Below are 23,127 nucleotides of genomic sequence, written 5' to 3'. Positions count from 1 at the left end.
TGTGTGTATACACACACACACACACACACATCCTATTTCTCAACAGGCCATACATGTTTGAATGCATGAGTTATATTTCTTATGTTCTTCATGCCTACTAGGATTACTTGTATTTAATAGGAGTCCTAGAAAGGCTTCTTTGTTGATTAACTTCCACATTAAAAAAAAAGAACTATAGAGCATTTTGAGCAGTATAAGTAACAGAAAAGTAAAGGGGAAACTGAGGAGGAATAATCTCTTTAGGAGGACTTGGGGAGCCTTGTTCCTTTGGGGGCACAGAATTGTACAAGAACACAGCTATTAGCTGTGATCAAAAATATTCTGCCACTAGTTTGAGGTGACTTGTGGTTACAATTTTAGGACCTGTTAGTACAGGGACAGAGTAGATGGATGTCCTTTCCTGGCTGCATCCATGTGTTGTTGTTGTTGTTGTTGTTGTTGTTGTTGTTACTGTTTTAACTGTTCTTATTGTAATGCAGGTTATTGGTTGAATTTCCAGCAACAGGCGGTGTGATTCCATCTTGGCAATTTCAGCCTGTAAAGCTGATCCGCTATGTCACGACTTTTGATTTCTTCCTGGCAGCCTGTGAGATTATCTTTTGTTTTTTTATCTTTTACTATGTGGTGGAAGAGATACTGGAAATTCGCATTCACAAGCTACACTATTTCAGAAGTTTCTGGAATTGTCTGGATGTTGTGATTGTTGTGGTAGGTTTGAGAACAATAGAAAATTCTGTACTCTGTTATAAAAACATGTTAATTAGAGTCCTTGATCTATCTCCTCTGTATTGTGGATCCTGATATTCCTGAAGGAGAATCTAAAAGTTCTCTTTCCTATATATCAACTTCAGTGTTACCAATTATTTTCTCATTTTGTATGAGTAACCCTTCTGAATATAGAAGTGGAGAGGTATTTATAATAAGCTATCAATTAGCCACACAAATAACCAGAATAATGTGGCTGGCTCATTTGGAAGAGCATGCGACTCTTCATCTCAGGGTTGTGAGTTCGAGCCCCACTTTAAGAGATGACTTTAAATACATAAACTTGAAAAAAATTAAAGTGATCGCTATGTGCTGATACACACAAGTTCCAAGACATAAAAAAAGAATAACTTAGTAATTCACATTTGGCTTTGGCATGCCATATGAGATGGGACACAGAAAACAATGTTTTGTCTATTCTGGTTTTTGTTAATTATATTTTTCTTCACTGCTAACAAAATTAACTTGTATTTTTCTGCACATATGTAAAGTTAGAGCAAGAAGAAGCATCTTGAAAATATTTGGGGTGGTAGAGAAAATTTCCTTGTAGTTTAAAATTTCCTGAAAATAGTCCACAGTGTACAAAATACAGATGAGGGACCATCAACGTTTTCTGTATCCGGTGCAAGAAACCAGAAGGCAGCTAGGATAGAGTCGAGACTGTGACACCTTGTAGATCCCCTGCGTGCCCTTGACTCTATTATAACTTCTTACACTTGTTCAATATGGTTTCCCTTCCACATCAGCTTAATCACTTCTTTCCAGGGGCTTCGGTAGAGAAATGCATTTTTGCAAACTTTTCTCCCATCAATGAGAACACATAATCTTTTGCTGAATCCTGTTACACATTGAAGCATATAAAGACATGTTTAATTGTTACATGCCTAAAAGTCCATCCTTTCCACCATCATCCTCCGTCTGATGATAGAGATGCCCCTCTGAAATCTCAGTTAAGTGATGCATTATCCTATCAGGGTGCCCTCTTCTGTTACCCTACTTCTTGGCCACTATTCTCCCCCAGCCCCCAGCAACCAAAAATTCATTTGGGCTTTGTGAAGCATTTACATCAAGTCATTATCAGATCATCACTAGAATTAGTTGGCAAAATAGGGAAAAATATTTTCTGAAATATGTTATTAATATGTTTTAAACATGGAAAAAAATCCTCATGTTTGAATAAAAGAATGCTTAAGACATTGAAAAGAACTATATAGATATATACTGCACAAATATTAACACGAGCAATAATCATCATCATCATCACTAACACTTTAGAAGTTATGTGTGTCAGACACAGTTCCTGGTGCTTTTCATATACAGAAGTATGTTTGATCCTCACAATAACCCTCTTAGCCACTCTTCTATTGCCTCTCAAGCTACATGCATGTGCTCTTCATAAAGAGTTTTTACTTAAAATAAGAATTCCTCCAGAATACTGTGTGGAAGCCATTCAACCTTGATGCACAATGGCTTGTGTCACATCACACAATTCCTGTAGGTAAGCTCTTGATCCCCAGATTCTCAATACATTAATAATAACAGAGTAACAAAGACATTTCGCTATTTAAGGAGGGAGGAAAGGCCATGAGACTGGAAGAATTTTTCAAAATATTTCTGTACTACATGATGGAAGAGTGCAGTCCATCTACATTGAAAACTATTCTAGAAAACAATTATTGTTTGGGACTCCAAGGTTGCAAACCCTGCTTTTTTAGTTTATATGGGTATATTTATAGTTTAGGTCATTGAGAATAATGGTAAAAGTGTGATAGTATGCTAGTTAGTGGCAGGTTTGTTTGGGTTTTAACCAAATACCTTTAATATCAACAAAAGACTAGTCAGTGGCAATAAACCTTTTTGATTATGTACACCTATACGTGAGAACTTTGACAACACACCCTAATGTATTCCATATATTTGTAGCGTGTGTGTGTGTGTATACACTTGTACAAACATACACAACATAAAATTTGAAAGATTTGGTTAAAAATAAATACAAATAGAATTCTAGCACTTTCTTTTCACTTGGATAGAAGTTTTAATATTTTATTCCCACACCTCAGTGAATCGCCTTGTACCTGCTTTGGAGAAAATAACTGATGATGTCATGGAAATTAAGGATAGTTTCTTTGGCTGAGCAGCCACAAGATTTTGCAAGTATTTCTTTGAAAACTTGCTTCACTGTGCTATTGTTCTTTTTTTTTTTTTTTTTTAACTCTTAGTACTGCCAAGGCAACAATTCAGACAGTGTGCTTTTGTAAAGAACAAGGAAGGGCTACTGGAATCCTACTTCTCCTTTGAAACCTTCTCTGACCTTGCAGAAATAAGGGCATGCTTTCTGCTCATCCCCAAAACAAGTCCTGTGCTCCACTGGACCTTCAACCCCATGAAAAAAGCAAAGGTGTTTTTATTTTATCTGGCCCAAATATGCTAAAGCACACCCGAAACTTGAAAAGTAATTATGTGATAAATATAATTACAACATCTTGGAACCACTCTGAAATCATTTTTTGTATTTTCCTTTTGTTTCTTCCAACAAAGACTTTGAAATCTGTAGACTTAATTTAGTCAACCGTTTGACCTAAACAATGATCTTTCAAAACTAGTGGAATTACTGAAAAAAGAAGACTGTTAAAAAGTCTAAATTCAAATAATTTTGTTGATTGGTAGGTTTCAAGGGTGATAATTATTAATTAATTTATTCAACAAGGATTTTCTGAGCACCTGCTATGTGTCTGGCATTGTTCTAGGCATTGGGGATATAGGAAAGAACCAAACAGCCCAAACTCCTGCCCTTATGAAGTTTATGTTAAGGAAGGAAAGTTCTTTCGTAGATAAGGATGACAATCCCAAAGAAAACCCAGGACATAACTCAAATGCTTACAAAATCTCTTTTCTCATCTTTTCTCTCATTCTCTATTTTGAAGAAAACATCTCAAGGAAATTTAGTATATTGATATGATATTGATATTGTATAAATGACCAAAGCAACTATACCTAGTGAGAGCTGGGTAAAGGGTTATTGTTATTCAGTCAGTCAACCCTTCCCTCTCAACTAAGTCTACACAGAGAAACATTTTCAGTGTATTCAGAGAGCTCAAAGAAAATAATCCTACCACCAGCACAAAAATACAAGATTTGCTCTGGAAGTTCTTCACAGAAAACAAAAGATGGTAAAGATTGGCATCCAGGCAGGTTTCTGCTATGCTAATCACCTGGAGTCATGATCAAGAAGCCATTTCAAGAAGGGCTAATGAAGTGGTCTTTGACCATCATTCATGAGAAGAGAGAAGGAATGGACAGCAAAGGTCTCAGCACCTAGTTCAGCACACCTGCTGTGGATTCAGATCCCATTAGGAAGCCCAGGTTGTGATGGTTAACCTCTAGCACTTTCCATACATATACCTTAATCCAGTGATGATGGATGCACGTAGGGACCAATGTTGTCGGTCCGGAACTGAAGCAAATGTGGAAAGTTGCATGGTCGTGGGGTAAGGAACAGAAACAAGAGGGAAACCCTTGGCTCACACATATTCCCACTGCAAGCCTTCTGGAGCCCTCTCTGACCATCATTCCCACCATCCTTTAAGACCAAGCATATTCTTTTTCCTTCGACCACCCCTTTTAGAATGTCTTGTTTCACCCTTCACCTTATGTTGTACAATGCCAACTCCTTAGTAGGCTTTTGGGTTGCTTATTTTTGTGTGTGTACCTGGTCTTGAACCAGAGTGTAAGTTTCTTAAGAACAGAGTTTGTGCATTTTACTTCTGTTTGTTCCTCTTAGCCCCTGGCACAATGCTGTATACATAGATGTCCACTACGTATTTGTTAAATAGTAGAAGGAATGGATGGCTGGCAACTGAAAAAAAAAAAAAAAAAAAAAAAGCAAGATGGGGCTGAGAAAGCAGAAGGGTGGAAAGTGATTTAAATGAGAGTGGCAGAAAAAACAAGGCATCCTATTTGAATTTGATTTTGTAATACAGCAACATCTCTCATGTGTTTGTGCACATGGACACGTGCATTTATTGGATTTCTGTTCCTAGCAAAGGGAATGCAAGCAGCTTATTGTTTTACTTGTATTATGGCTGTGCTCAGCATTTAACATTTGTATGAGTGATTTGGGTAAGTAGATTGCTGAGCCCTAGGAGTAATACATGGGTAAGAAAAAATAGTCATTTTAAGGTAAGTTGCATATTTCTAAAACTGTAATAATATATAAATCTTTTGTTTTCCAGCTGTCAGTGGTAGCTATAGGAATTAACATATATAGAACATCAAATGTGGAGATGCTACTACAGTTTCTAGAAGATCAAAATACTTTTCCCAACTTTGAACATCTGGCATACTGGCAAATACAGTTCAACAATATAGCTGCTGTCATAGTATTTTTTGTCTGGATTAAGGTAATTTACAAACTTCATGTTCTGATTTTCAATAATATTTTTCCCTTTTTTTATTTAAAATAAATTTTAATGTTTATTTATTTTTGAGTGAGAAGGGGAGGGAGAGTGGGGGCGGGGGTAAGGCAGAGAGAATGGGAGATACAGAACCTGAAGCAGGCTCCAGGCTCCGAGCTATCAGCACAAAGCCCCACACGGGACTCGAACTCATGATCTGTGAGCTCATGACCTGAGCCAAAGTCGGACGTTTAACCGACTGAGCCATCCAGGCGCCCCTTTCCCTTCTTTTTATTAACATGAGTCACACAGAATGTTGGAGGACTTGTGTGTGCTTTTGTGGTTAAATTCAAATGCCAGCCAAAGCTGCTTCATGTTTTACAAGTAAGCTAGCAGGATTCATGTGATCTTTCATCTAACTGTGTATGATGCTTCCTACTACCTGCAGTTTTGCAAAACCAGTCCCTGCAGATTTGTTTCACAAATGCAATAAGACACCTTCTCAGTGTCCTTTGGGTCTGTGGCCCTCAGCTACACTAACACAGGGACAGGTTGAGTTTTACCTGATATCGGGTGACCAGGTGAAGGAAAGGGAACTAAGAACAAGCTGGGGAGGATGGGGAGGGACAGAGAGATGCACTATAAATGATCTGTGGAAGGACTGTCTCTTTCCCAGGTGGAGGCCATATGGCCATATGGCTTTACCTAGAATTGAGGTTGGGACAAATACATACACTTCTGAGTAGTACCTTTATGACTCATCTCCTTTTCCAAAACAGTGTGCATTTCCATGTGTGTGAAAGGTTAGGGCATTTCATACACAAATGAACCTCAATTCTGGAGATGCAGAAAATTTTAGTAATAATAGGGGTAGCTCCCCAGCTGTCACTTGTCAAATTCTATGATTCTGCTATCAAGACAGTAGCTACTAGCCACAAGTGGCTATTGAAATTTAAATTTTAATTAATTAAAATTACATACAGTTAAACATTCAGTTCATCAGTCACTCTGGCCACATTTTAAGATCTCAATGTCTGTATATAGCTGATGGCTACTATATAGGGCAATGGAAATAAAGAACATTTCCATCATGTCAGAAAATTTGATTGAACAGCACTGTTCTAAAAGGTAGTCACCAGCAGTTATTTATTTTCCTGAATTGGTATTCACACCTGAAAGGCCTGAGATTTATCAGAGGATATAGATCTCATCCTGTCTTCCTATTTATTTAGTTACATGCTTGTTCAGGAAAAACCACCACTAATACACCAAACCTTTATCATAAACTAGTAATAATAATCCAAATCTAATAGGAATTACATAAAGAAATGTGATTACCACAACCCTCAAAGAAATTTTATTGTGGCCAGAAACAATTTGTAAGAATTCTTTAAGTAAAATTCTAGAGATTCCCTTTCAATGTGTCCCTCAGGTTGAGCATTTTATTTAGTGTTTTGCTTGTAAACATTCTCCCAAAACTTTAAGAACCATTAAGTTCTTTAAGGCAGGGATTGCAACTTGACTTCTGATGTGTCCTCCCAGCGTTCTTCCCCCAAGACTTATGCCACAGGTTGTCATGCCCCTGGGCTGTGAGGAACATCCTGAACAGCCATCCTTAGTGTCTCGTTTACAGAAATGCTCAATATGATTTGGCAGTCAGATAGCGCTGGGCTGGACGGCTGGCTCTGAGCCTTGGCTGACACCTGGGGGTAGAATACCAGTATTTAAATCATGGCAAAGACTTGAGGCAGTGTACATTGCTCTTTCCACCGTACCTGGCACATCATTGCTAAACAATAAATGACAGTTAATAACATGCGATGAATATTTCCTGGAGGGATTTTTTTTTAACTAGTTTTCACTTGTGGGGTCTTTTCCCTCTTTTAATTTATTTTCTTATAAATATTGATTTATTTATTTAGAGACAGCAAAGAGGGGAGGGGCAGAGAGAGAGGGAAAGAGAGAGAAGCCCAAGTAGGCTGTGTGCTGTCAGCACAGAGCCCAATGTGGGGCTCAATCACATGAACCTTGAGATCATGATCTGAGCTGAAATCAAGAGTCAGATGCTCAACTGACTGAGCCATCCAGGTGCCCCTCCCCATTCCTCTTTTATTTCAATCTTTCTTGGGGTAAAAATATCACTAATCATCTTAATTATGATTTAAACCTATTTTTACTGTATTGTAACCATCATGTAAAATGTAAGCAACATCAGGGGATGAGCTTTGTTCTGTGCACTGCTGTTTGCAACTCCAAAAATAGTGCCCAGCACATGGTAGGCATTCAACAAGTACTTTTTGAATGAGAAAATAGAAGTTGCTGGGTTTGGGGACAAAAGCAAGTCATTATTCTCTCTCTTAAAAAAATGTTGGGAAGCTTGGGATTTTCTCTTCCTCTCTCTCTGTCCATTCCCCCACTCATGCTCGTTCTCTCTTTCTCAAAATAAATAATGAACTTTTTAAAAAAATGTTGTAAAATACACATTAACATAAAATTCATCACTTTAACCATTTTTCAGTGTACAATTCAGTGGCATTAGTTACATTCACAATGTTGTGCAACCATCATATATATTTCCAGAACTTTTTCAGCATTCCAGCTGAAACTGTGTCTAGTAAAAACTAACTCCCAATTCCCGCCTCACCCCAGCCCCTGGTAACCTCTATTCTACTTTCTGTCTCTATGAATTTTCATATTCTAGCTACCCCATGTTACTGGGGTCATACAATATTTGTCTTTTTATGTCTGGCTTATTTCACTTTAGCATAATGTTTTCAAGGTTCATCCATGTTGTGGCATGGATCAAAACTTTATCCCTTTGTAAGGCTGGGTAATATTCCATTATGTGTATATACTATATTTGTTTAACCATTCATCTGTTGATATCTTCCCTCTCTTACAGCTCTTCAAATTCATCAACTTTAACAGGACCATGAGTCAGCTCTCCACAACCATGTCTCGATGTGCCAAAGACCTCTTTGGCTTTGCAATTATGTTCTTCATCATCTTCTTAGCATATGCTCAGTTGGCCTACCTTGTCTTTGGCACTCAGGTTGATGACTTCAGTACCTTCCAAGAGTGTATGTAAGTATATATGAATTATAAAAGAAAAATTTAATCAGAGCTGTCCTTGCCTCCTCAAGGATAAAGAAATCTTTATGGTTGCTATTTAACCACCAAGTAGTTTTAAATAGTTATTTAAAAATATGAATTAATTATCTTTCCCAGAAGCACTTACCCACCAATGTAAAGATGACAATGTATAATACTGATAAACTTAAGGTAGCAACTCTAAAGTCATAAGAGATAGTAGAACAGCTACAGTAAACCAATATGATTACAAAGACAGAGGTCTTCTTAGCACCAAATGCCGATGGTAGCTTTTAAGAGACCATTTGCCTAGATTTTCATTCTTATTCAATATTGTTGCCATGTATTTTAAACTTCAGGTTATTTTCTAGAATAAAAATAGTATTTCTAATATGCTACGAGAAACTCAAACCGATGTAGGAATTTTCTGTCCTTTTCCAAAGTTCTCATATATATTAAGACTAAAAAAAAAAAAATAACCAATATTACATTTCCATGCCATTTGGAAAGAAGTCAGTCAGGAAAGGAGAAGAGGATTATGATAATAGAAGTTAAAAGGGCTTTTTGTGCTGGGGGATACCAAATTAATGTTGCTGATCAATGGAAGTCGGAAAGGGAAATGATTTTACTGATTAAGACCCCAGCATTGGCAACACACCGCCACTCAACACCACTTTGAGAGCGTGTGAAGATATTGGATCTTTGAATGCATACAATTTTGGCTATCTTTCAAAGTCTTTTTTTTAAAGAGGTTTTAAATTCAGACCCAGGGTGACCATGGTGAAGTTTAGAGTTAACCATCTATGTTTTAGCCAGATTATGGATTAAATTCTTGTAACTGGTTGCTTTATGAGTCATCTAATAATTATTGTATTTTCTTTTTAACCAAATGGAAATAATGTATTTAGCACAAAAGCATATGATTTTTATTCCAGAAAGCTTCAATTGCTTGAATAGTTAGCAAGAGTTTTCCAAGGAGACTGACAATTTTCTATTATATGGCAGCTGTGCACACTGATAAAGAGGTCCAAAAGTGTGAAATCATCTTTAGGAAATGTTACATCAATGCTGAACAGTCTTTGTTTTTGTATTGTAGTGTTTTGTTTTGTTTTGTTTTTATAGCTTCACTCAATTCCGTATCATTTTGGGTGATATCAACTTCGCAGAGATTGAGGAAGCTAATCGAGTTTTGGGACCAATTTATTTCACTACATTTGTGTTCTTTATGTTCTTCATTCTTTTGGTATGTACACTTTTGTTTACAGTGAGGTGATTTAAACTTCATAAATCACCATCTTCCTTTTTCTCTCATGCTCTAGAGTCCTTATTTTTTAAAAGACTCAGGAAAAACTGTAAATGAGAATACATATTTTATTTTACTTCTCATTGATTCAGTTTTAAGTTGTCACCAAATAATCTTGTGCATTGTCTTTCATTTATCCATATATGTCTATTCAGTGTAAAAAAAAATTAGGTCACATGCAAATTGATAAAGTCACCTAAAATAATGCTTTGCCTAAATAGTAGACTACTTACATATTTACAGCCTTTTTTAACACAGATGTCAGCACTTTCGTGATCACTTGCTAGCATGACTTTTCATTCCTCTTTTTCCTCTTTTCTTTAAAAAAAAAGAAATAGGAACTGACAAAGCAAGCTAGATCCAGGATGTCAAGAGTAATATATGAGTTAATTATTGCTTGTCAAGCTTAAGATACTTTGTCTCGAATTACTTATATTTAACACATCTAGAGACTGCCCACAGAGAGTATTCAAATTTTAAATTTAAAACTAGATCTAACAATGGATGGAAATTGCTTTAAAAGTCACCTTCAAAAATAACTTTTCATTCTCTTGATTTGGTACAAATGAACATTTTTAACATTTTGACCCTAAGTTAATTAATATTTTTTAAAAGTCATTTTGTTCTTCATCTTAACATTTACACATTTTTCTGAGTAATTATTCATTTCAGTTAGCTTAACCTAGGCAGTGGGTGTTTTTTTTTAAGTTTATTTATTTGGGGTGCCTGGGTGGCTCTGTCGGTTGAGCATCTGACTTTGGCTCAGGTCATGATCTCGCCATCCATGAGTTCGAGCCCTGCATCAGGCTCTGTGCTGACAGCACAGAACCTGAAGCCTGCTTCGGATTCTGTGCCTTCCTCTCTCTCTGCACCTCCCCTGCTTGCACTCCATCTTTCTCTCAAAAATAAATAACCATTGAAAAAAAAAATTTTTTTTAAGTTTATTTATTTATTTTGAGAGACAGAGAGAAAAGGAGGGAGGGGCAGAGAGAGGGAGAGACAGAATTCAAAACAGGCTCCAGGCTATCAGCACAGAGCCTAACACAGGGCTTTGAACTCAGTAACCATGAGATCATGACCTGAGCTGAGATCAAGAGTACGGTGCTTAACCGACTGAGCCATCCAGGCACCCCAGCGGTGGGTGTTCTTTATCCAAACACTAATATTTAAGTCTTTCCTTATATTAATCATCATCATAAGAAAACAACAAAATTGTCTCCGTTTTCAATAAATTTTATAAGATCCTTTGTGTAAAGTTCAGTAATTCAGCGTAATATTCCCAAAGTTGGTCCAAGCATTTAGTGGTTATTTACAGATTGAGTATTAGATCTACCTTGGTAGGATTGAAAGAGTCAGCAATATCACGCAAGTCCATTAACACAGCACAAATGTGTTATTAGTTTTAAAGTTAAGCCTCTCTAGTTTCTTTTTTCCATCATATGTTAAAGAAAAAAATGGAACAGTAAGCCTTTTTCATCTCTAATATTGGTAGTACTTTGGATTCTGGAGCATCTGAATCCCCGAATCTCTACTAGGAAAACAAAAACCAGGAATTGAGAGCTCTGCAGTGGACCCTTTAGTTAACTGCTGGCCACCTAAGTTTTCTTTGTGTGTCCTTCTGCCAAATGAGGAACATACCTGTGGCAATTTGAAATGGTCAAATGTGGACTTGTTTGAATGTTGTCTTCTGGTAGGCGGTGCCCTGCAATTTTTCAGTCATTTCGTCAAATCAATCACTAGAACATGAAAAGAAGCGTTCAGCTTCTGTCTTTATACTAAAGTAATTTTTTGTGCTGTTACACAAAAAGGAATTGCTCTCCCTGAACTCCACTCCTCTACCCCTCACTCCCCCAGAGAGAGGTGGGGAGTTACAGTCGATACAGATTTTTCTTTAAAGAAATGACAAAGCCAAGTGCAGGGTTAGCCATTTTTCTGTGATGACTGCCGGGTGTTAATTTATTGCCCTGGCTGTAAAAGAAGCTACTGTGGTGAGAGGTGGCCCAAATGAGCCAGGAAGCAAAATCCTGTCATCACCAGGAAAAGACCTCTGATTGCACAATTAAGCAAACCTTCTGAGACAGGGTGGAGAGGAGGGGGGCTTCCTCTCCCCACACTTTCAGTAGTCTTTCTCAGCCACTTTCAGTTTTTTAAAAATCTCTTCAGAGGACCCACCCTTTAACCCTACACCTAAGATATTTGCAGGCATTGGCTAACAGCCATTTGGAAACTTTTAAAAAGAGAACATTAGTTGCCTGGGTTGGGAGGGAGAAGGTGGGAATGTTGCTCCAACTGCAACGGTCTGTACTCGGAATTAAACATTAAGCCACGAACTTACATGCATTTTATATTTTATTCTCATTTCTGCTACAGAATCTTAAGTAGTGTTCCTCCTTAACTTGCAATGATTTAGTAGCTCATTAAAATAATAGAGCTCCCATTTGTTCATTCATCCATTATTCAGTAAATATTTGCTGAGCCACCATTTCCAGGCAAGCTGCTATGTAGTGGGGGTACAGCGGTAAGGAAAATAAGAGACCAGCTCTGCTGTCATGAAAATTCCACAGATTTGTGGGGAAAACAGACATAATCAAATACACAACTCTGAGTTCAAACCATAGTTATGTGTCAAAACGGAAAAGTGAAGGAAGAGCGTGTTAAAGAAGGACTGGATCAGTTGGGTGTGGTGCTTCAAGAAAAACCTGTTGGAAATGCAAACCATTATCCAGGGGAGAGGAGAAGTTAGGAAAATGAACTAACCATCACTGAATAATAATAGCTATAAATATGTAGTACTTACCATGCATTAGGTCCTGTCCTAAGTACTTTTACATAGATTATCTCATTAATTCTTGTAAAAATCTGTACTATTATTTCTCCCACTTTATTAATGCAAGAACAAATAAATTTTAAAATAAAGATTAGAAAAAAATTTTTAATGTTTTTATTCATTTTTGAGAGACAGAGAGAGACAGGGGAGGGGCAGACAAAGAGGGAGACACAGAATCCGAAGCAGGCTCCAGGCTTGGAGCTGTCAGCACAGAGCCCGAGGCAGGGCTCAAACTCACAAACCATGAGATCATGACCTGAGCTGAAGTTGGACACTTAACTGACTGAGCCACCCAGGCACCCCTAAAGATTAGAAAATTTGAACAATATAGTCTTGGCAGTGCTAAGACTGAAACCCTAATGTGCTTGACTCCAAAGTCTTTGTCTTTTTCACTAAGCTTTTCTTGACCCTCTTCTGTGAAGCCTACTGTATTTCTATTTGGAGAGATCTTTTTTTAACTCTTCAAAACATGGTCTGTAAATCTCAAGTAATATATAACAACATTTGGAATAAGCATAGGATCCCACTTGTCTGTATTGATTGTTGTAATTTGAAGAACTATGTAGAGTTCTAAATTTCTAATAATCTATGTCAAATGAAAAAAATGTAGAGAACATAAACAAGCAAAAATAATAAAATAGAGTAATACCACCATCCATAAGTAAATACATCAATATTTTGTTGTATTTCATTCTTATCTTTTTTTGCAAAATGTATCACAATATATGGTTTGTAAGTAAGAAAATATATTGTGTTTTCCTCTGGCATGACTTAATGGAAAAAAATAATTTTCCCAAAGAATATAACAGCAAAACTATTAATTTATGACTTCTGAAGACATCAGATTACTTAAAAAAAAAACTGAACAAAAATACATATGTCAAATTTTGGATTGATGTTTAGAAAGTATATTTAGGTTTCTTCTTTAATCTCAACTTTCCTTTGATTTACAAACAGAATATGTTTTTGGCCATCATCAATGATACTTACTCCGAAGTTAAATCTGATTTGGCCCAGCAGAAAGCTGAAATGGAACTCTCAGATCTTATCAGAAAGGTATGACAAGCCCTAAGTCTCAGAATTGTTTTCATCCTCTACATAAATGAGCATTGTTTCAGCCAGATTTCCACAGCAACACTGATCCATTGTCATTGTTAAAATGAAGAGTAGATTGCTACATTTCAGGAATAATTTAAAAGTTCTCTGTCTCAGAGCTAGAGATGGGTATGCTGTTAACTTGGACTTAAATTCTGGGAACCCGTAAACGCCCTAGAATTAAATTCTCAACAATCTCTTTCGACTCTTGAGAGCTGAGCTGCTGGCTTCATCACCTTCACTTATTTTGACAACACCTCCAGGTGGCTCTCACTTGCAGTTCCAGAATTCAGAATAAATTGGAAGAGAAAAATATAAAGACATCTCTGCTTTTTTCTATCTCAAATGCAATTTAAAAGGAGAAAAAAAAAGTTTAGAAACAAATATTTTGTAGTCCACCCTTTACCCTTGATCTTCCAGAGAAGTTTTTAAATAGTCAAAGGAAAACTGTCCATGGCATCAGGCCACAGCCTAAGGGTCTGAGGACTTTCACTTAAGCACGCACCCTCTCAGGAAGTTAATTGTTAAATGGAAGGGCAGGACAGGAAAGCTGGGTAACTTTGTTCTTTTCAATGTGACTTCTTTATTTGGTCTAAAGTATAAAACTTAAGCAACAACAAATAACTACATCTGAAGTACACAGCTTGTTCCCTAACATCGTTTTGCTAAGATACCAGTGGCTCCTTGACTGATCTTTTTCTGTTGGTTCAAGTCATAGGACTATGTTGTCTGTCCTGTTTGAACAGAGAACTTCCAGTTCTTAAAACAAAGTCCCTTCCATGGGACCTAAGATGTGTGTTATCCTGAATTTTGCAACGACAGCTTATTACACGTTAGCAAATCTCCAACGTATATACAAGCAGTCCTTACTTTGCGCTCTGGTTCTGGTATGCACAGATTTCAATTAGTTCAGTTAAATAACACCAGCCTCTCAACGCAGTTCATATATCAGTTATCACAGTATACTGACTGTGAATAATAGTATAGAAGTACAAACTTGCAATTCTCACAGAATATCTTAGTTATCACAGTATATTAACTGTAATAGCATGACTATAAACTTCACTGCTGGCTCTTCAGTCTACAAATCATTACATAAGTAACAGATGTGTATCATAACCGGTGAGCATAACATCACTTCTTACAAAGTCTAGGATTGGTCCCTGAGCATCTGCTGTTCAGTTCAGGCACAGAACATGTAGTTGTGTTGCTTCTGTATCTCCCTGTGAAAAACCCATGTGACATTTTGCAAGAATGCGTGATGGAAAAGGAGAATGGGCCAGCAAAGATGAAAGCATAGCAAAGAAACAAAGAATGACAACACTGAAAGTGAAATTCAAAACCAGTGTAACAGATTTCTAGGCTACGTAGCTGGGCGTGGAAATGTTGACATTACTACCCTTCAAGGTCTTGAATATCAATGGATAGACAGATATACAGTCAAAGAGCTTAGTGAAGCACATTTATCAACATGAATGAGGGCAGTGGTTATGAGGAAAAGGCTGACAATGTCTTCAAGGAAGTGACACTGACAAACAACTTCACATTAAAGGAATTCTTGGAGATATGTTATGACATGGAAAATGCAAAGGATAAAATGTTGGGAGCTGACCCATATTAAGAAAAGATTATGAAAGCTCCCCAAGACATAGAAAAGATGCTTACTCCATATCCTACGTTACACAGGAAGAAAGCAAGCGCTGTTCAGACTACTCTGGATAAATTTTTTACAAAGAAATAAAACATTTTAATTTTCAGTGTTTCTGAGGTTTTAAATTTCAGTGTACCAAATAAATATTCACCTTACTGTTTTTAAATTTTTCCTAATAAGTTTATAACCAACACCAAGACAATTTTAATGCTTTGATAAAAAGTTGTTTTTTTAAGTTTGTTTGTTTAATTAATCCCCACACCCAACACAGGGCTTAAACACATGACCCCACAATCAAAAGTTGCAAGCTCTTCTGAGTGAGACAGCCAGGTGCCCCTCATAAAAGGTTTTAAAGGTCACGGAGCAATCATAATTTTTCCTGTTGATTATTAACATCACTTCACATAGTTCAGGCTTGCATGGTCATTTTTATAATCCTGCAACTACCATGCAAAGCAAGGTCTGCACAGGTAGTTAGTTACTACTGTAAATGGATGGTAAAGCGCATGTAAAAAGAGAATAAACTAAACCAAATCTTTTCAACAGGGCTACCATAAAGCCTTGGTCAAACTAAAACTGAAAAAAAATACTGTGGATGACATTTCTGAGAGTCTGAGGCAAGGCGGAGGCAAGTTAAACTTTGATGAACTTCGACAAGATCTCAAAGGGTAAGAATCACTCTTTCTGAGGCCCAGGGAAATTCTTAATGGAAAGATAAGTTCTTGGTGATAAGGATATTTTTGGCCCAACCGCTTACTCATAGAGATGCTCTTTTTTCAGAGTAGGTATCTTTCTGGCACATATTAATAAGAGAAGGGCTGGCCCTGATTCAGCAATTTCTCCTTTATACCTGCATTTTGGTGTCCCTTTGTTTTCACTGTACTATGTACACAAGTGATTTCATCTGTAACCTCTCAATAATTTCAGGAAGGGCCATACTGATGCAGAGATTGAGGCAATATTCACAAAATATGACCAAGATGGAGACCAAGAACTGACCGAACATGAACATCAACAGATGAGAGACGACTTGGAAAAAGAGAGGGTGGGTCTTATTTAGGAGAACATGATTTGATTCAGTACCCACAGTGTTTCAGACACCATGCTAAGTCATGGATTACTGAGAGTCTGTCTTTCTCCTCTCTCTGTCTCAATTTATGTTGTAATACCCAGCTTGTTCCAAAAAGGATATGTAACATAATAATATGTAAAAATGCAATAAGTTGGCATCAGTGTAAAACAATCAAAATGAAAAAATGAAGTAAAACAAAAGTGAAATATAAAACTAGACTAGGAAGCTAAAAATGCTTCCATAAAAATACATGTATGTTGATTAAAGATTGGGCTATAAATCTGGCCCTAAGTTTTCTGGCCATCAGCTTCAAAAGGGAAACCTGAATAGTCACACACCTCACTGTGTCCATGAGAGTGGAGGAAAAAAGGATAACTAAAAGCTTGAACATCAACATTAAAAATAAATGGTTAAATGAACCAAAAAATATCCATTGTAATTGAGGTACAGAGAATGCAAGGAACCAAAGTTCCTTCTCTATGAGGAGTAGTTTCTAAACTCGGCCCCACCGAATGGTGCCAGCAAGTGAAAAACTTCCCCAGGCATAGTGAAATCACCTTTCACAAGGCTGCATTTAGTCAAAATTTTTACCGTAAGATTATATCCTTCCAACTTTGTAGCTATTAAATGTGTTATCTTTTATGAAAAGGTGATAATATATTTCTTCCTCTACCTTTTTTTCTCTGCTTTGTTCTATTTTTAATGTTCTTTCTTGTCCAAACAAGTTAGCAGCCCCTTGCTGGTCATTAAGACCTGTTTTGAAAATTTGCCAATCCATGACATTTACAAGTGTGGGAATCACAGTCTGGTGTTAGCCACAAAGAAATCCTAGGTAATTGGTACATATCCATTTGCCATTTGCCCAAGCCCTCAGTGAAGCTCTGTGGGGACTGGGTGTTCTCGCTCCTCACCCAGTGATCCAATGTTCTTCAGGAGGATCTGGATCTGGATCACAGCTCTTTACCACGTCCCATGAGCAGCCGAAGTTTCCCAAGAAGCCTGGATGACTCTGAGGAGGATGATGATGAAGACAGTGGGCATAGTTCCAGAAGGAGGGGAAGCATCTCCAGTGGGGTTTCTTATGAAGAGTTTCAAGTGTAAGTATAAAGGAATTGGCAGGATTTGTGTTGACAAGAGTTTAAATGAGATAAAGCATTTTCTCCCACCTCTCTCAGTTTAATTCTTCCCATTACTAATCATCAGTTCTTTTTTTTTTATAACTTTTAATTTTTTTTTCAATAGAAGTAATATGTTTAAGTTAGCAAATAAATAGAAGAAAACATTACGATCTCTCCTATTCCCGCTAACCCAAAATGTAATTTTGGTGTTTGTATCTCCATTTACATGTTTTTTGTTTTTCATGTGTTTTTTGTTTTTATGGCGTAGCACAAGGTATATCCCAAAGAATGTTCCATGAGCACCTGAGAAGAATGTATGTACTACTGTTGTTAAGTGGAGTGTTCTATAGGCGTTTTTTAGGTCTAGTTGGTTTGTAGTGTTACTTAAATCTCCTATTTCCTGTTGTTCTGCCTAGTTTCATCTACTTTTTGAAAGTGGGGTATTAAAGTCTCCAACTATTATTATTAAATTGTTCCTTCATTTCTGTAAGGTTTTGCTTTGTGTATTTTGGAACTCTGTTGTTAGGTGTATAAATGTTTATAACTGGTATATCTTTCTAATAGATTGACCTCGTTTTCATTAAAAAATGTCCTACTTTATCTCTAGTAATTTTTTTTTGTTTTAAAGTCTTTTTTGTCTGATATTACTATAGCAACTCCAATTTTCTTATCATCGCTTTTTGCATGATACACCTTTTTCTGTTCTCATTTCCAGTCTGTTTGTATCTTTGAATCTTAGGTATGTCACCTGTAGACAGCATATAGTTGGACCTGGTCTTTTCATCCAGTCTGGTAATCTTTGCCTTTTGATTAGAATATTTACTTCATTTACATTTAATGTTATCATTAATATAGTTGGACTTACAACTACCATTTTTCTTCTTCTTGTTTTTTAAATGTTTATTTTTGAGAGACAGGATGTGTACACACACGTGAGCAGAGGAGGGTTAGAGAGAGAGAGGGGAACCAAGGATCCAAAGTGGGCTCTGTGCTTACAGCAGACAGCTGGATGCAGGGCTTGAACCCATGAACTGTGAGATCATGACCTGAGCCAGAGTTGGATGCCCAACTGACTGAGCCCACTCAGGGGTCCCTTATTTTTCATTTTCTGTAGGTGTCATATCTTTTTTTGTCCCACTTTTTCTCCTTTGTTGCTTTCTTTTACATAAAGTAATATTTTCTAGAGCAACAGTTTAATTCCTTTAATAATTTTTTTCACTACATTTTTTAGTTATTTTTTTAGTAGTTTCTCTAGGACGTAATATATACAAATTGATTTGTCAGGATCTACTTCAGATTTATATTAACTTAATCCAAGGCGATATAGAAATATCATTCCTATATAACTCCTCCCCTGTTTTGTGCCATATTATACATATTAATCTATGTTACAAATCCAATACAACATTGTCATAATGATCACTTCATATAATTTTATGTCTCTTAAAAGAGACAAGAAAGAAGAGAAAGTATATATTTATAGAGTTTGTTATATTCTTTTTCCTACTTACCATTTCTGGTTCCCTTCATTCGTTCCTGTGGGTTCAAGTTACCATCTGGTGTTATTTCCATATTCTAGTACAACTTTGCTCTTACCCCTCTTTTGTCCTGCTACTGTCAAATATATTATTATATTTCTGTATGTTATGGGCCCAACAATACAATTGTGTACATATTGTCTTACACAATTGCTTTTTAAATCAGTTAAGAGGAAAAAAAGGAAAAGAAATATGAATTTGTACTGCCTTTTATAGTTACATAATTACCTGTACCCAGTGCTCTTCGTTTTTTCATGTGGCTTCTGATTACTATCTGGATCACTTAATGTCAGCCTAAAGAACTTCCTTTAGTATCTATTCTAAAGCAGGCCTGCTAGCATGAATTCCCTCAGTTTTTTTTTTAATCTGGGAATATTTTTATTTCCCCTTCATTTTTTTTCTGGTCTCCATTGTTTCTGATGAGAAGATAGCTGTTAATCTTACTGCTAAGATTAGCAGTAAGATCTTAGCAGTCTTAACCTCAGCAATCTAACCTTAACAATCTTACCTCAGTGTTATACATAATGAGTCACTTTTCTCTGATACTTTCACGATTTTTTGTCTTTGTCTTTCAGTATTTTGACTGATCTGAGTGTGGATCTCTTTGCAGTTATCCTATTTGGAGTTCATTAAGCTGCTACAATGTGTAATATTTTCATCACATTTAGGAAGTTTTCAACCATTATGTCTTAAAATAGTTTTTTGCTGTTTTCTCTCCTTTCCTTCAGGGATTCCTACCCTGTGTTTGTTGGGGTGCTTACAGGTATCCTACATTTTTCTTCACTTTTTGCCTCTTCGGCCCTTCAGATTACATAGTTTCTATCCATCTATCTTCAAGTGTGCTGATTCTTTCTACTGCCAGCTCAGATCTACTGTGGAGACCCTTAAGTGACTTTTTCATCTCATTTATTGTACTTTTCAACTCCAGAATTTATATTTGGTTCTTTAAAATAATCTGTATCTCTTTGTTAATATTTTCCAGAGCAGACCAGCCTCATCTTAACTGTTTATCACCATAATCTCCATTGTTTTCAAAAACGCTCTTAGGCTTAGCACTTTGTTCCAAATAAAGCCAGTTCTCTTGGGGGGAAGCTTTGGAGCTCTCTGTTCTGTGGCCTGACTATCCCCTGGGCAAAACCCCTGTGCTACTGCTTCAGAGAGAAGAGCAGGAACAGTGGTCTACTTCCCAGAGTGATACCCCTGTTTCATGAATCAAGCACTGGGCTGGGATGGCAGCCTTTGGTCTTCTCAGCTTGCTTCTCCGGGTGTGGAAACTCCACCCATAGTTGGCAGATGAGTGGAGGAAGAGAGCCTCATAGCTCGCTGCCACTCTTGTCTGGATTAGATCCTCTGCAATATGGATTCGGGGGTGGAGGCACAGGGATGAGAACTGCGCAGCCCACCCCTTCCTGTGAGAAACCAGAGCCCCCCACTGGGAGTAGAAGGGAGTGGGAGCCCTGTGTTCATTGCCTAACCCAACTGGAGTGGCACTTCTGTCACACTGAACTGGGGGAGAAAGAGAGGGAGCAGACTCTCTGAAATTCAGTGGATTTTCTTAAATAAATGCTTCTTCATTTGCTGTGTACCCTTAAGAAAATGTCCAGAGTTTTGAAAAAAATTTTTTTTGATAATTTTCAACAGTTGCAGTTGTTTCACTGGGAGAGGGCTTACAAAGCCCTCCTGTCACCATTCCAGAAGTTGTCTCCTATTTCTATGTTTTTAAAGCATTTACATAAATTTTTTTATTCAAAATGATGGGATCACTAGTGAACAGTGTTTTCTAACTGCTTTATTTACTTAATATATTGTGAATACCACTATTCCGTTAAATATTCTATCACCATACAATTTCTGGTATCTCCATAGAATTCCATTGTATAGATGAAAATAACATATTTGAAAATTTTTCTATTAATTATTTAATGTAACCATTTTTCAGTGAACCACTATTAATAAGCAGAACTCTAATGAATATGCTGGTAGCCCAAAAAATCACACATATACTTACTTCCTTTGGAAAATTTTCAAGAAATGGAATACCTGAATAAAAGCTGAACATACATTTATAAGACTTCTAATACAATGTTGACTTGCAGAGAAGTTGTGCCAGTTAGCATTCCCATCAGCAATATATGAGTTTATAGCTAAAGTTTGAGACTGCTGATTATCATCTTGTTTAAGAAAAATATCTTAGCACTTCCATTTGAAAAGCCAGCTGGGGAGCACCTGGGTGGCTCAGTTGGTTAAGTGTCCAACTCAGCTCAGGTCACCATCTCACGGTTTGTGGGTTTCAGCCCCGTGTTGGACTCTGTGCTGGCAGCTCAGAGCCTGGACTCTGCTTCAGATTCTGTGTCTCCTCTCTCTGCCCCTCCCCCACTCATGCACTGTCTCACTGTGTCTCTCAAAAATAAATAAATGTAAAAAAAATTGTTTAAAAAAATTTTTTTTAAATGAAAAGCCAGCTGGGCTGAAAAGGCAGCCCACCACACGAGGTGGCTTTTCCCCTCTCACCTGTGGTTTCCTGCAGCCTGGTGAGACGAGTGGATCGAATGGAGCATTCCATCGGCAGCATCGTGTCCAAGATTGATGCTGTGATCGTGAAGCTGGAGATCATGGAGCGGGCCAAACTGAAGAGAAGGGAGGTTCTGGGAAGGCTTCTGGATGGGGTGGCGGAGGTAAGTGGTCATCTGACACAGAAACACTGATTCTAGGAAATATCAGGGTAGTCATATTTTCTAGTGTTTCATCTGAGAGGGTTTCTGAGATGTCTATAACTGCAGATCAGTGCAGATCAGATGATAGTCTGGAGGTGTTACTTTCTTAATACTGTTCTGATGGTTCTGCCTTCACTGAATGGTAGAATTAAGTCAAAAAGTCACTCCAGTAGCTCAGAGAATTACTATATATGCTATAAATCGCCAGTGTTATTTAATGTTATTTAATGTTGACAGATTATTTGGCCCCCTGATTTCCTAAGGCAGTTTCTAAGTACAAAAGTGTGCATCCCCAACCCCCAACATCCCGATCTCTTTTTCCTTTGTTAGGATGAAAGACTGGGTCGTGACAGTGAAATCCACAGGGAGCAGATGGAACGACTAGTGCGGGAAGAGTTGGAACGCTGGGAGTCTGACGATGCAGCTTCCCAGATAAGTCATGGTTTAGGCACGCCGGTGGGACTGAATGGTCAGCCGCGCCCCAGAAGCTCCCGCCCTTCTTCCTCCCAGTCTGCCGACGGAATAGAAGGCGCAGGTGCAAATGGGAGTTCCAATCTCCAAGTCTAAGATGTGCGTTAGTGTGTGTTCCTAATAGGGGAGAAAGGGCTGTTCTGAATGGCCAGAGCAAGTACACTATTTATATGCCCTGACCACCATATGATGCTGGTCTTTGTGACCAAATGTTAATTCTTCTGCACTTTAATTTATTTTAGGTAAACTTTGCCCATGGATCAAAGAAGATTTTTTTTTTCTCATATAAGAAACCTAGGTGTAAATATTGAGTACAGAAAAAAAAAAATCTTTGTAAAGTACATGGAGTGGTCTGGCCACTTGCTACCATGGATGAGTCTTCTCAGTGGACAACAATGTAGCCTTTAAAGCTAGGGGAGAATTGTCAAAAGCCTTCTGAGTTTTATTTCCAGTCACAAAAATCAGTATTGTCATTTTTGCCCAGTGCGTGAAGGGAACGTAGGGGCATTCTTTCCCACTCGGGCTTGGTTTATGGACGTAAAACATAGCTTGCTTTAAAGAAAGGAACCCTTTGTTTCAACTACCTTCCTGGGGCAAACATTTCCAAAAGATGAGCTGGAAAAGAACTATGAACCATGGAATGGGTATGTAGTCATTATGCTAGAATGTGTATGAATGGTGAAGATACATGTTGAATACTGTGCTTTTTTATCATTGTATTATATAGTTCATGTCCGTGGGAGTAACTGTTTCATTTATTCATACTGTTTTCACTCTCATTTAAAATGAGCTGTGTGAAACCACCAGATTGATTGTAGGTTAAAATGTCATCTCTAGCCATGACATAAGAAAATTAGAAGGAGCCCTGTCACTCAGTTTGACTCTTTCTTTCTTTCTTTCTTTCTTTCTTTCTTTCTTTCTTTCTTTCTTTCTTTTTATGTTTATTTTTGACAGAGAGACAGACAATGAGCGGGGGAGGGGCAGAGAGAGAGAGAGACACAGAATCTGAAGCAAGTTCCAGGCTCCGAGCTATTAGCACAGGAGCAAGTTCCAGGCTCTGAGCTGTTGTTAGCACAGAGCCTGACA

General features: G+C 37.5%; 1 protein-coding gene across 1 annotated transcript in view; it reads left to right on the top strand.

The window, feature by feature from the left end:
• PKD2 (polycystin 2, transient receptor potential cation channel) overlaps positions 1–22,382 on the top strand; it is a 50,608-nt gene extending 28,226 nt beyond the window's left edge. Inside the window, exons 6-15 of the mRNA XM_011281830.4 lie at positions 480–708; positions 5,001–5,168; positions 8,065–8,246; positions 9,375–9,495; positions 13,340–13,438; positions 15,675–15,796; positions 16,056–16,173; positions 17,134–17,297; positions 21,384–21,531; positions 21,901–22,382. Of these exons, the coding sequence (XP_011280132.2) occupies positions 480–708; positions 5,001–5,168; positions 8,065–8,246; positions 9,375–9,495; positions 13,340–13,438; positions 15,675–15,796; positions 16,056–16,173; positions 17,134–17,297; positions 21,384–21,531; positions 21,901–22,137 (1,588 nt within the window). The 3' untranslated portion in view covers positions 22,138–22,382. The remainder of the gene's footprint in view (positions 1–479; positions 709–5,000; positions 5,169–8,064; positions 8,247–9,374; positions 9,496–13,339; positions 13,439–15,674; positions 15,797–16,055; positions 16,174–17,133; positions 17,298–21,383; positions 21,532–21,900) is intronic.
• Positions 22,383–23,127: the final 745 nt, after the last annotated feature.

The sequence above is a fragment of the Felis catus genome, chromosome B1 (genome assembly GCF_018350175.1).
Source record: "Felis catus isolate Fca126 chromosome B1, F.catus_Fca126_mat1.0, whole genome shotgun sequence".
Lineage (NCBI taxonomy): Eukaryota > Metazoa > Chordata > Mammalia > Carnivora > Felidae > Felis > Felis catus.
The sequence above is the reverse complement of the archived record's forward strand: the minus strand, read 5'-3'. Positions and strand labels throughout refer to the sequence as shown.